Source organism: Aspergillus puulaauensis, chromosome 2, assembly GCF_016861865.1.
Source record: "Aspergillus puulaauensis MK2 DNA, chromosome 2, nearly complete sequence".
Classification (NCBI taxonomy): domain Eukaryota; kingdom Fungi; phylum Ascomycota; class Eurotiomycetes; order Eurotiales; family Aspergillaceae; genus Aspergillus; species Aspergillus puulaauensis.
Window position 1 is genome coordinate 1843734 of NC_054858.1, and position 13610 is coordinate 1857343.

The 13610-nt window shown below is 52.0% G+C and overlaps 6 protein-coding genes across 6 annotated transcripts; 5 read left to right on the forward strand and 1 right to left on the reverse strand.

Annotated features, from left to right (window-relative positions):
• Positions 1–1306: 1306 nt before the first annotated feature.
• On the forward strand, positions 1307–2968 carry APUU_20767S (uncharacterized protein; the record flags this gene model as incomplete). The annotated part of the gene is made up of 3 exons (XM_041699445.1): positions 1307–1409; positions 1463–2388; positions 2438–2968. The coding sequence occupies 3 exons, from the start codon at positions 1307–1309 to the stop codon at positions 2966–2968; spliced, it is 1560 nt and encodes a 519-aa protein (XP_041552529.1).
• Positions 2969–4068: 1100 nt separating this feature from the next.
• Positions 4069–4707, forward strand: APUU_20768S (cell wall mannoprotein 1 family protein; the record flags this gene model as incomplete). The annotated part of the gene is made up of 1 exon (XM_041699446.1): positions 4069–4707. One exon carries the CDS (start codon positions 4069–4071, stop codon positions 4705–4707), a length of 639 nt encoding a protein of 212 aa, XP_041552530.1.
• An 807-nt stretch (positions 4708–5514) lies between these two features.
• Positions 5515–6698, forward strand: APUU_20769S (uncharacterized protein; the record flags this gene model as incomplete). The annotated part of the gene is made up of 3 exons (XM_041699447.1): positions 5515–5544; positions 5594–5990; positions 6052–6698. 3 exons carry the CDS (start codon positions 5515–5517, stop codon positions 6696–6698), a joined length of 1074 nt encoding a protein of 357 aa, XP_041552531.1.
• Positions 6699–7820: 1122 nt separating this feature from the next.
• APUU_20770S (putative hydrolase) lies at positions 7821–10107 on the forward strand (the record flags this gene model as incomplete). Its single annotated transcript, XM_041699448.1, has 8 exons — positions 7821–8127; positions 8175–8394; positions 8444–8628; positions 8675–9078; positions 9132–9308; positions 9358–9498; positions 9612–9742; positions 9822–10107. 8 exons carry the CDS (start codon positions 7821–7823, stop codon positions 10105–10107), a joined length of 1851 nt encoding a protein of 616 aa, XP_041552532.1.
• A 379-nt stretch (positions 10108–10486) lies between these two features.
• APUU_20771A (putative short chain oxidoreductase/dehydrogenase) lies at positions 10487–11403 on the reverse strand (the record flags this gene model as incomplete). The annotated part of the gene is made up of 2 exons (XM_041699449.1): positions 10487–11054; positions 11117–11403. The coding sequence occupies 2 exons, from the start codon at positions 11401–11403 to the stop codon at positions 10487–10489; spliced, it is 855 nt and encodes a 284-aa protein (XP_041552533.1).
• A 694-nt stretch (positions 11404–12097) lies between these two features.
• Positions 12098–13141, forward strand: APUU_20772S (uncharacterized protein; the record flags this gene model as incomplete). Its single annotated transcript, XM_041699450.1, has 1 exon — positions 12098–13141. The coding sequence occupies one exon, from the start codon at positions 12098–12100 to the stop codon at positions 13139–13141; it is 1044 nt and encodes a 347-aa protein (XP_041552534.1).
• Positions 13142–13610: the final 469 nt, after the last annotated feature.

Consider the following 13610-nt stretch of genomic DNA (forward strand, 5'->3'; position numbering starts at 1 on the left):
AACTAGTCCGCGTAACACGAAACTGCCTGGCAGGATATCACTCGGTGCGTATGAACTGGGCGGTACAGAATTCGCATGTACATCACCAGCTTGTATATTCACATTTGCATCTATTGGCGTCGAGGCGCGGTTGTTAGGTCTATCTTCATACTCTCGCCCGATCGAACCATGGTCAGAACACATATCAAAAGCCTCATTATCGTCATCTTGTTTATATAGTGCCGTCAATTCGGCGGTTTCATCAACATAAACCAGTTTCTCTGCACATATCAGAGACGATCACGATTATTATGACCCGAGAATGGAACTCACTGTGCCGTTTAGCCTTGGGCCGAGTGTCAGGAACTGATCCATCCGTATGGTTTAATTTGGCAATCTTGCTAGAAACATCGCTGAATCGAATGGCAGTTCTCGTCTGCGTGCATGCGACCTGGTCCTTCTGGCATTGCCTGCAGCTTTCCGTCCCAGCCCCTGGACATGTACCCGGCGAGAGATGTACCGGTTCGCATTTTACATGCTTCCTTGTACGAACCGTCAGTATGGAGCTGTTCCCGCTTTCTGTGGACAGGCAACTTATTTGCAGTGGTCGCAGGTGGTGGTTTTGCGCTTGCGGGTCACGTTGGCGTTGGCGATGGGAACTGGGAGGGTTCGACTTGATCCAGATTGACTGCTGGGGTAAGTGTTTTCGATGGAGTCCATGTTATGAACAGCTCGTCTTTGAACAGGTCAGGAGATGACAGAAGACGGCGCTGGAGAGACGGATTTGAATGCGGGGAATACTTCTCCGTGTGGGGAATATCGCCACATCCTGCGCGGGGCATCTTGCCTTATTAAACAGGCTTATGACTGTAAACCATTGAGGATGTGTTTGCTGTATGTCATACTATATCATGCAGCAAACACGTCAACATAGTCCGGCTGGCTGAGCTGAGAGGGTCTAGAATAGACTGCCCGGGCTTATAGGTGACACAAAAACTGCCACTGTCTGCGCAGGATTAGTATCACTCGTTAGCATCGAATCGCTCTGATTCCCTCCCTTTGTGATCCCTGCAACTTCTCTGGTTCCTCACCACCATGGAGGGTTTTCTCCTATCGTGAAGTCGCTACGCCAGCCACCATGCGTGAATCTGCTGGATGCTGGATTGAGGATTCTTGTAAGCTGGCCGGCAGTCTATTTGGAAATTTGAATGCCTATATGAAGAAGATATCCGACCTGGGAGAGTTGCCTTTCTTTGCACTTCCCAGTTGAAGAGCTTGACTTGTTCTTATTTATCTTAATCACTCATTATATTCTGTATTGGTACAAATGTCTTCGAATCCTGCTTCGAATCAGTCTGGTCCAAGTGCACCACCAGCTGAGCCCTTCAAGGCCTTCCAGCAACTAATCAGTTACCTGGACCGGCATAAATGTACGTCGCACTTCTCATATTGCCTTCTATAATTACCAATTTGTCCCTTCTAGTGTCCAGCCTGATCCTTCTCGGCTTCATCTATCCTATCCTCGGACGGTTCGCCCATGGTCCCACGACCACGCCCCCCAGTGGTTCGCAATATGTCGGAACATACGACTTGATATTCACTTCAGTTCTTGGAATAGTTGCAGTTCACCAAAACCAGCACTTCTCATGGCAGGCCCGGTTCGCCTATCTACAATGGAGCTCGCTGAGTTCTGCAGTGGAGCAAGTCATCGGAGGAAGCGTTATATCAGTTGCTCTTCTCATATTCTTTGTGTCGCCGCTACCCATACTATCTCTTTCAGTAGGGCTTCTGATTGCATGGCAGTATGTCCTCGTCACATATCATAGGAACATACGGCAAGTATCCTCCGAGGTGGAGCAGCTGTTCTACAAGGCCAAAGTAGCGGTCGAAAGCAGCCGCCGATATGCTAGCGAGATCGCCACCCAGGAACAATCTATTCTGAGCCTGGTTGTCGCAATGTGTACCGATGCAGGTCCATATAGCCTGATTGCTGGTAGTCGGGCATCTAAAATCGCGCCCCTTCTCAATGGAAATGTCACCGCTATAGTCCCAGCTGCGAAGGAATTAACGGCCCTCTCGTCAGGTTCATCTACTACCCTTCGCAGTGTCCTTCAGGCATATGAGCAAACGAGATGGCTAGCTGACAAGGCCAACCTTCTTGCTAAACATGGCGAGATGGCAGAGGCTCTATCTGTGATTCAGTCCATGTCCACCGAACTGACCAGTGCGCTTGATGGCGAAGCTCAACTGCTTTCTGCAAAAACCAAAGCCCACGATATAAGCACCCAAGTTCACTTGAACGATATAGTCTCGTCGCATAAAAAGGTCATTGATCAGCTGCAGGCTGCAGCGGCCAGGCCTTCAAGACCCGATCCACAGTCTTCGCAGGGTACATTGCCCAATACTGTAGTAAGTATACGCTCATCCATTGCACGATGCATGAACCTGACTCTTCCAGACGCTCAGAAACCCAAAAGCTATTGTCGGCAGTCTCTCCGGCGCACCAGAAGACATCGACGACAAGGCCTTTACATTGAACCTACCCTTCCCAATCAGCATCTACGGCCACTCCAGCTCAGTCCTATCTCTCAATGACAACGGGATGGTCTGTCTCGACCAGGCGCCATCGTCCAGCATCGCAGATGTACGAACCGGCCAACAGCTCCCGTTCCGCGCCGGACTCGCGCCATACACCTTATTCCCCCTGTGGAAAGACCTGAAGATCACCAAGGGAAAGCCACACGGGATATACTACGATGTCGAGAGTACCGCACCGAATAGGACCCTGTCTATTGAGTACTATGTCACGCGGTATAAATTGGAATCGCAGTACTTCCACTTCCTGGTTATCTTCCACGAGGCGAGGCCGAATTTCGTTACCTTTCGGTATCATGATGTGAAGGACGAAGGTGCAGAGGGGACTGTTGGTGTTCAGGGTCCAGAGGGTGAGTTCTATTCTGCTGTCTATGCGAATTTAGACAGGAGCTGACTGGCATACCGGTAGAGCACTATCAGTTCTCGCATAACGCGCCGAAAATATCGCCCGGGCTGGAATTGGTGTTTAATACTTCTCCAGGGGTGAACAGCCTTCAAACGACTACTTTCGAGCTACCCAGAGCATAGATACCTGCAACTGTTGGACAGCTTCAACAATCTGTCAGACTGAGTCTCTTTTCTCTACTGATTTGCAGGTTCGGCGTTTCAGTCACCGTTGTAACGGAAGGGAGAATAACAAGTCCAGAGTGGCACTTTCACGATCGGGCTGGACTTACTTTAATCTGACATGTCCCAAGCTCTTTAAATTAAGCACAGGTTCTACTCTTCTAATTGTTTCAGCGTAACTTTGCGACCATAGACGCTCCTGAAACAGCGATGGCTTCCACATGTTCATTTCCGGTCGATCACCAATCTCAATTTTCAAGCAGTTAAACATTTGCGACCAGGTTTATTGTCGGGCCATTGTTCGGCTTTATGCTTAAATAACGAAGTCGCCGATTTTATAGTACTTCTCATTCGGACGTAGGTTGGGCCTGGTCATAAAGGCATAAAGCCCTGACGAGAGCGGCGTCCAGGACATTCCAAAGCCTGTAAATAGTATAGCAGACAGTGAAACATCCTGAATTATCTGCACGGTCGTTGAGACAACAGACTGCGTTCCCACAAATTAGCCTACTGAAACGGTCTATCTATCATGTCTCACGCCGTTGCTGACCCACCAGGGTCTTCACTCTCGACTCATCCAGTACATGATTGTAATCCCGGGCATGCTTCCAGCACAGGCTGCAAGGTGAGACGCTGGATGGTACAAACATGTTTGAACTATACGCTGGTGGAGTGATATCCCTGCTCCTCAACAAACCCCAGACGGCTGTTCGCGAGAGTTACCGCGAATGGAAACTTCTGATCTCTGAACAGGCCATGTGTTCTGTATAGCTTGCCAATTAATGAGACCATTGCATCCGCTTTCGGCCGTGCTTTGGGACGGAGTGGTCTATATAAACCGGCGATGGTGCTGCAAGTCCATCAACAACCCAAACATCTCAATCCCAACAATCGTCACTACTTCACCTTCTAATTACTTCCAACACAATGAAGTTCACTGGCCTCGTCTCCCTCTTCGCCATCCTCGGCCCAGCCCTCGCCAGCCCAACCCCCCTCAACGCGCGCGACCTCGACACCATCAAGAGCGTGCTCAGCGACATCCAAAAGCAAGTCAACTCGCTCAACACAGCCATCACAGCCAAACCCCTCGAGGCCAACCCAGTGATAACCCAATCCAACAACCTCGTCAACACAATCAACAAGGGCAGCAGCACCGTCAACGCCCAGGGCGAACTCAGCCAGTTAGACGCGCTAGGTCTCGTCTCGCCAACCCAGGACCTCGCCGACGACACCGACAAGACCGTCAAGAGCCTGATTAGCATCAAACCCGATGTTATTAAGTTGGGCGAAGGCTGCACGACTCTGACAGCCCTGAACAAGCAGCACAAGGCTGCCACTGGGTTGAGTTCGGCGATTGTGTCCAAGGTCCCTGAGGCGCTGGGAAGCACGGCCAAGGAACTCTCTGACAAGATCTCTGCGTCGATCCAGAAGGGCGCGGATGCGTATAAGGGTTCTTGTGATCAGAAGGAGGAGGAGCCTAAGACTGAGGAATCGAGTGCGGAGCAGGAGACTGCCGGTGCGGATGCGGATGTCCAGGCGAAGCCTGCTGCTTGTGCTGCTAATTAGATTCCTTTTACAGTCGTTGCTTGGATACTATAGGCGAGCGGGCTTGGGCTATGTACTTGTCGCTTGTCAGATGTATCATATTCCGTGCTTTAGTCAATACTATCATGCAGAACCGGTCCATTTTTTAAGCACAGGTGCAGCTGTAGAGTTATGTTGAGCTATTGAAGCGTGTTATTATTAGTATATACAGTCGTACAATCTACTGCGCTGCGACAGAAATTGTCTGGCCTGTCCAGGCCTTTCGACACAGTGCTGGCACTATCCCCGTCCACGCGCAGTTCTTGATCGACCAGATATTCCGGTCGAAGTAGGAATTTTTGCAGTTCGATGAGGGATCAGCATATGTCATGGATTAAGTATTAACTGTGATCTGCGATCATGCGGGGATCAGGATCAGGATCAGGGTCAGGGTCAGGATCAGGGATCTACCCAGGGCCAGATCCTGGTTCTCAACGTTGGCTTGCGATGACTGGGCCGGCCCTGGGTCTACACAGTATATGGGTGGTGGTGTGTCCATGGCCCTGTGTTGTTCTGAAAGAAAAGAATAAAGAAAGAAAGAAAACGCGATTCGCGATCCAGGAGATTCTCGCGAAATAAATCTGCCAAGGACAGATCATGAATGAGTGAGAAGGCGTGGAGCTGCTACCTATTCACTATATACTGTACATATAACTGTATACTATAGACTATAAACTGTCATACTTGTATTACTGATAAGTGTCCGACATTCTGAATTCATCCGATCTGATTGGTAATCTCGAGTGTAAGCATATAAGCATGGAAGACCAGACAACCAACACCACAACAATGGCACCAAAGATCTTCCTGACTGGAGCTGTACGTACAAATCTTAATATCAGCATTTTTAATATTTTAACACTTATAGAGCGGCTACGTTGGAGGCGACGTCCTCCACGCCCTGCTGTCCGCCCACCCCGACTGGGAGAGCAGCATCACCGTCCTCCTGCGCAACAAAGCCTACGAAGCAGCATTCAAATCCGCATATCCCAGCATAAACCTCTTCTTCGCCAGTCTTGACGACTCGCACGCCATCGCAGACGAAGTGTCGAAACACGAACTCGTCGTGCATTTCGCGCTCAGCGCCGACCACCTCCCCTCTGCAGAGGCCATCGTCGCGGGACTGAACAAGAGAGGAGGAGGAATCTATATCCATACCAGCGGGACAGATGTGCTCCTTGACCCGCGCGCAGACCTCCATCCGACCGGGCAGGTGAGGGTTATCGACGACTGGGATGGGATCGGGGTGGTTACGTCTTTACCTGGTACAACCATCCCTCTAAATCTACGCCTCCTTCCTTCACCCTCTTTGCTAAATGTTAATAGACGACGCGCCCCATCGCAACGTCGACAAGTTCGTCCTCGCATCAGGCTCCGACACCCTGAAGACAGCAATAATCTGCCCGTCGACCGTCTACGGCACAGGGCGCGGCCTCATCTCCCAGCGCTCCGACCAGATCCCCAACCTGGCAAAACTCATCCTGCAGCAGAAGCAAGGGCTCCAGCTTGCAGACGGACAGACCTTCTGGAACTCCGTCCACGTGTACGATCTGGCACGGCTGTACGTGCGGTTTGTCGATGATGCGATCGGTGACAGTTCTGGGTCCGACCTCGAGTCTACTTCTGCAAGGGGGTTGCTGACATGGAATCGCGATGGGTACTACCTCGTCGAGAGCGGGCGGTATTTCTGGGGCGAGATCGCGCGGCAGATTACTAGCGAGGCGTACAGGCTTGGACTGCTGCCAGCGGAGAAAGTAGTGGTGGTTGATGGTGTGCTGGGGAGGGATGTGCTGGCGCCCGCTGGCCGACCCGTGGGCAATTATGCGGTTGAGGCGAAGACGGTGCGGGCGCGCAGGCTTCTCGGCTGGGAGGCTGTCGAGGGCAGTCTCCAGGATGAAATCCCGGCGATTGTGAGGGCCGAAGCGGTGCGCTTGGACTTGAAAAGAGACGGTGAGGCGAGAGCAGTGTGGTAGGGGGCCTGGGGTATTTGCATGATATCATCCAAGAGCGCTGCATGCCTGCCCAACAACAACAATCGCACGCTGTACCGTGGTTGGCTTAGCTTGCCAGGGCCAAGGGCTTGTTATTGGAGGACCAAGTACTCAGGAATGCAAGTCGAGTCAGACCAGGAAAGGCTTTGTTGACTGGATTGAAAATTCGAGGCCCCCGCGTGCCACAGCCGTTACCCTTAGTTAGTGACTTACTCTGCTTACTCCATCTCACTGTTACTTCTCGTGGGTCGAGCGTAAGACCAATAGCGTAGAGTGCCCAAAATTTGCACGAGACAGTCTCATGGCGATGGATATACTCCGCAGAATCCCCGACCCCCCAGCCCAAGCCCTAACCCCAAGAAGAAAAAGATCCGGTAAATCTCACACAAGGAATCGCATGATCGGAACCACCCCGCAGGCCATCTGCCCTATCGCAGTCCAAGCAGGGATCTCCGCTCTAGCCGCATGTCCGGCTCAGTCTGTAATCTGTATCGCTTGCAGGGGTGGCAGGCTGGCAGTCCAGCAGCCTCAGGCTCAGACTGTGGCACCGGCACAGGCGAGGAACGCATTCTTTGTCCCTTTCCAGCAATGTGGAAATGTCTCAGCGCAATCTTACGGATCGTTGCTTGTTCCTGGGCGGTTGCCAGTCACGAGCGCCCTTCCCCATAATGATCGACAGGGAGGCTTTTTGTCTGCCCTCGCCACGACCCAGGGCGCTGAGCCTGACTACCACGCGGGTCCACGCGCTAGATGGCCAAGAATTACTGTCCGTCAATCACAGCGCCTGCAGACACGCTAGATTGTCATTTGGATGTCTGCGATACTACCGCGGTGCGGGGACGGGCTTGGAGAGGAAGGTGTCTCGTGCTGCTTCGCACCGGTCTGTACCGTTTGTGCCTCCTCTGGGCAAGCCGACAAGCAGACAAGAATGCTTGCCCAGAGCCCACTCTGGCTCGGCGGAGCCGACGAGTCCAAGACAATAACGAAAGCGCAGGTGTGGGGGGGGTGTAGGACGGTAGGAGGTATAAAGAGCGGACAAGTAGCCGGTCACTGCCCGATGTGACTTGTAAGAACGAGACGGAAGACCCCGAGGAATGTCACACAATGCCTCCTCTAAATTCCCTTGCTAGAGCCGTCTTCCCCTTGCTGGCCGTGGCCGGCCTCGCCGCTGCTGCCACTCCGTATTCCCCCAAGACTCCGCCGTTGACAACGGACTGGACCGAGCAGGTTGGCACAAACCCCTGGCCGGAGTATCCCCGGCCTCAGCTGCAGCGGTCGCAGTGGAAGAACCTGAATGGCGTCTGGGAGTATCGGAATGCAGGGGGTCCTGGGGCTGTGGATACACCGCCGTTTGGACAGTCTCTCGACACAGAGGTCCTGGTTCCATCATGTCTAGAGAGTGGTCTTTCTGGTATGGCTGTCCTTAGAGCCTGTATAACACGAGACTGATTTGAACAGGCCTCCAAGCAAACGCAAACAGCACACTCTACTCATGGCTGTCGACCAACTTCACCGTCCCCAAAGACTGGGAGGACAGCGTGCTGCTCAACTTTGGAGCTGTGGACTACGAGGCCACCGTCTTTGTCAACGGCCAGAATGCTGCCTTCCATCGCGGAGGATACTTTGAGTTCACCGTCGATGTGACCAAGTACATCAACCCTGATGCTGACAATGAGCTGTAAGCCTACTACATGTGTCTGTACCATGTTTCCCTACTAACATCACAGGCTCGTCTTTGTCTACGACCCTACAGACACCGAGGGCACCATGGCCCCTCTGGGCAAACAGACGTTGAAACCCTCGCACATCTTTTACACCCCATGCAGCGGCATCTGGCAGAGCGTCTGGCTCGAATCCGCCCCAGCAGAGCACATTTCCCGGCTAGACGTCGCTGCTAATAAGGACGGCGAGGGTGCGTTCTCTTTAACTCCTCCCTTCTACCCATCTAACAATCCCAGTTACCGTAACGGTCCACAGCGAGTCCGGCAAAGACGCCTCCGTAGACATCAAAGTCCTAAATGGAGACGAGGAAATCGCCTCCCACACCGGAACCGCAAACCAGGAATTCACATTCACCGTCGACGACGTCAAGGTCTGGTCTCCCGACACACCCAACCTGTACAACATCACCGTGACCCTGGGCAAGGACACGGTGTCCAGCTACACGGGGTTCCGCACCGTCTCCAGGGGCAAGATTAACGGCATCGAGCGCCCTCTCCTCAACGGCGAATTCAAATTCATCTTTGGCACCCTGGACCAGGGATACTGGCCTGATGGCCTGCATACGCCCCCGACTCGTGAGGCAATGGTTTACGATCTCAAGGTTCTCAAGGAGTTAGGGTTTAACATGGTTCGGAAGCATGTATGTTTCCTCCTCCCACACTTTTTACGATTATCGGATACTGACTGCTCCAGATCAAAATCGAGCCCGGTCTCTTCTACCGCGCTGCCGACGAGCTCGGACTCCTAGTCATCCAGGACATGCCGTCTATGCCGCAGCGGCAGCCCGACGCGGCCCAGCAGGAGGAGTTTGCACGCCAGCTGGAGCTCATGATTAACCAGCTCAAGAGCCACCCTAGTATCTTCTCTTGGGTATGCCTCTACGACACACTCCCAAAGCAACATCTAACATACATGACAGGTAATCTACAACGAAGGCTGGGGCCAGCTCGACAACGGGGAGCCAGAATTCGGCCTCACAGACCGAGTCAGAAAACTGGACCCAACCCGTCTGATCAACGCCGTTACGGGATGGCACGACCACGGCGCGGGCGACTTTAGTGTACGTTCCACATTCCTCTCTAAGTAAAACCAGTTTGATCTGTAGGCCGGTCTAGCCATCTATAAAAGTACGGGCTAGACCGGTCGGATGTTTCAGGTACTGACCGTATGCAGGACAACCACCACTACGCGAACGCGCAATGCGGGACGCCGTACTGGTCTTCTGCGTCCAGCCCCTACGATCCCAAGCGGATTGCGCTGCAGGGCGAATTCGGCGGTATTGGGCATAATGTGTCGCTTGAGCAGTATGTCCCATTTCCTCCTTTCTCACCACCATACCCCCAAAACAGCAAATACAATAACGTAAATGCTAATGAACAACAGCCTCTGGAACGTCCAACAAGCCATCGACAGTATCCCAGAAACATACGAGATCGACGAGAATCTCGAGATCTGGAACTATCGCAGCCGGTTCCTTCTTAGTGAACTCCGCGAGCAGATCCAGAAGTTCGCGTGCAGTGGCGCCGTCTGGACACAGACGACGGATGTAGAGGGTGAAGTTAACGGGCTCATCACTTATGACCGCCGCGTCAAGCGGGTGAATGAGAAGCAGTGGAAGGATGATATTGAGAGCTTGTATAGTGCTGCTCGCGGGAGGGGGGAGAAGTGAACTGAGTATAGGACATCTGTCTGGTCTTTGATTAATTTTGTTGTCTTTGATGTGGATATTTGAGACTTCTTTAACGGATTTAGTATATTATAACCAGATCAGGTTTAGAGGGTTGACATTTTCTTGTCTTTGCATTGTGTAGTTGTGGCTTTGCTTGTATGTTGGGGGATCCGTATATCATACAGCAAGGGCCTTTCTAGACAGACAGCTACATGAATGAGACCAAGCATTAATGAGTCTTGAACAAGAACATCATTCTTTATTTAAGCATTTCTGCTGTTAATTGCTAATATAGGTTGAACCACGTGAGTCATATCTGGTCGATTGCCTGTTCAATATGTTATATATCCTATATCCGGCATTTTTCTACAACTAGAGCTCAACTCAAGTCCGTCCCCAGAGCAACCTCCCTCGTCGTGTCCAAATCACTCTGTAGCCTGCCCATCTTCGCCTCAATCCGCTCAACGCAGTCCGGTCCCAGGGGTAATCTCAATATCTTCCCCTTCAACCCCCCAGCCTCCCCCGTCCCCGTCACAACCTCAAACACCCGCCTAACTGCCTTGGCCGGATCACCCCGTTGCTTCCCCTGCGCAGCTTCAAACTTGCCCAACACAGTCTCAACAATCCCCCCCTTATACGGCTCCGAAAGCGGCGTCTCGGTAGCCTGCGCCGCGGAAAGGAAATTCGTCCGGAACGCGCCCGGTTCGACGACCAATACGGAGATATTGAACGCGGCAACCTCACGAGATAGAGCCTCGGATAACCCCTCCAGCGCGAATTTGGATGCTGCATAGAGACCGCATGTTGGCTGCGCATCCTGTCCGGCTATACTGCTGATATTGACGATGGTAGTATTTCCTCGGGACCGAAGGGTCGGTAGAAACGCTTTGATTAGTCGGAAGGGGCCGAAGAAATTCGTCTCCATTTGCAGTTTTACTTCTTCTTCTCTGTTGGTTATCAGCATTCTCTTCCATTCGAATTTCTGACGTGGGTGTTGATGTTGACCTACTTCATATCCTCAACAGCCCCAAGAAGTGAATATCCCGCATTATTAACTAGAATGTCAATCCCGCCATAGATTGCATTCGCCTGCTCCACGACACCAGGAATACTCTCAGCCTTTGTGACATCCAATTCGACGATTTCGCCGCCCTTGGCCTTGATCGCGGATACAGCGGCCGATGCCCTGCTTGCGTTCCGCACCGTCCCGATGACTTTGTGGCCGGACTCTAGGGCGAGGAGTGCCAAGTCGAGCCCGAATCCGGAGGATGCGCCGGTGATGAACCAAATTGACATTTTATCGATTCTTGTTATATAACAGACTGCTGGATTAATTAATAGAGGGGATGGTCACGGTTTATATACTTCAACACACTCGGGTGTAAACCGGAAGTAGGAGTTAGCGGGGAGTTGGAGAAGTTCGTGTCCTGACGGCAAGATGCGGAAGGGCGGAAATATACCGGTTATCTCCGTACCATTTATGACTTCATCTCATAGAAGGCGTATGCGTATTTGGTGCGTGGATATCGAAGGGCACTGGTGTTTGTCTTGCTGTTTGTATAATAGTGCAATATCATTGGATGGGTTGTCATGCAGACCGGCCCGCTTTCTTCTTCCACTAGCAAATGCTATACACACGCACCCTTCATTTGACCATAGAAGTTTCAATATAGCAAACTCTGGTTATATCTTGTCATTAGTTGATAGTGTCGGGTTTTTCTCAGAACCACTAGCCACTGCTGCTTGGAACACGAGGTTCTCTTGAGGCGCAGCCGGATGAGCCAACAGGATCTCCTTCATAGACTGTCTGTGGATTGCTTGTTGGCCACGCTGATCAGCCAACTATACACAGCCTCATCAGCCATGATTGCGATCACCCATGACTCAATTGGGATCTATACAAGCCACCTAGTTGATAAAGCTGGAGAAACCCAAAGCAATTTGCAAACACTAATAAACACAAGTTACACAACATCACCACGACTCCACCATGTCTGAAGTGTGCATCCAAACTCCCTTTTCGCGCGACCCAGCTCAGCGGTTGCGCCAGAGGCCAAAGCATCGCAACCACAACCACAAGAACATCCAAAAGGCCCAATCTGAACAGCCCCAAACCCTCAAATCCTCCTCCATCTTTCTCGACCACCTCTTCGCCCTCCCAGGGGAACTCCGCCTAGAAATCCACCGCCAAATCCTCGTCCGGCCATGCAAATACAACCTCCGCCACAAGCACACCTGCGACGGCCACGCCTTCATCACCCACCACTCACGCACATTCCACAAAACACAAACAGTCCTGCGCTGCGCAAACTGCCGCCCAATCCCCGGCCACAGCCACATGGAACAAACATCCGACAGCACCGCGCGCAGCCAGTGGGCACGCCCCAAGACAAACCCTTACTTCTGCGACGAGTGCTACCCAGACATGCAGTCGCGGTTTGGACACCAGCGGAGTCCCGTTCTCAGGGGTGTGCATTGTCTCTGTGCGCGCCATGACGGGCTCGGGTGGTTACTAGTCAACCGAAGGATATATGAAGAGGCGGCGCCCGTTTTCTGGAAGGAGAATACCTTTTCCTTTGAGGGGGCGCGGGTGCTATCTGAGTTTCTGGAGGAGATTCCTAGTGAGAAGCGCGCGATGATTCGGTCCATTAGCTTTCGCGCGCCCGTAGCTACCTTTATGGATATTGGGGAGCTGGGTCCGTGCTGGGCGCTTCTGCAGGGTTGTACGGGGCTGAGGGAGTTGGAGCTGGATTCGAAGTTTCTGAACCATTTTGATTCGGTGCGGGCGTTGAACAGGCTTTGCATTCCTGGTGTCAGGGTACGCTTTGTCCAGATTGGGCCAGCGGATAATTATAGGGATCAGATTCGGTTACGGTGTATTTGGCCGCTGGCTTCGAATCTGGATGCATATTCAGACGAACTGGGGGATGCGCTGGTGGCCAGTATTCAGGGAGAGGTTTCTGATGAGAGATACCTTCGACGATTGTTCGATGAACGCATCGGGATCTTGGGATTTGCTGTGGTGATTAGATGATTTGAAGTATAGACGAATATCGCTCTAGATACGGGCCGGCTCAAAGAATACTTGTAGTTCAATAGATGGTAATAGACCGAGTCCCTTCTTCAAAATCTGGAAGCCTGTTCTTTATCCTTTCAGTCAAGGCTATTAAAGTCTGATAATATCTACAGAACCGTGGACCGGACAAGCCACGTACTTCCTAAAACAGAAATGCCATGGACGGAACTAGAACCCACACAGCCTCGGAGAGCCTGAGAGTGAGGGCCCATGTGAGCCGATCAGCACTCGGCAAACACAGTGGAAGCCGCCAGTTGGAGATGCCAAACTCCAAACGTTATTTCATATTAAGGTTTCTACCGTTGATTGCCATTTTTGCCTCTTCAGGTAAAGATCCCGCACGGATCCCGTTCGATTTCCCCTCAGGGCCAGAACTAAGTTGTTACGTCGAGACTGGAGTCAGTCGTTGGAGTCTTGGTTTCGGACT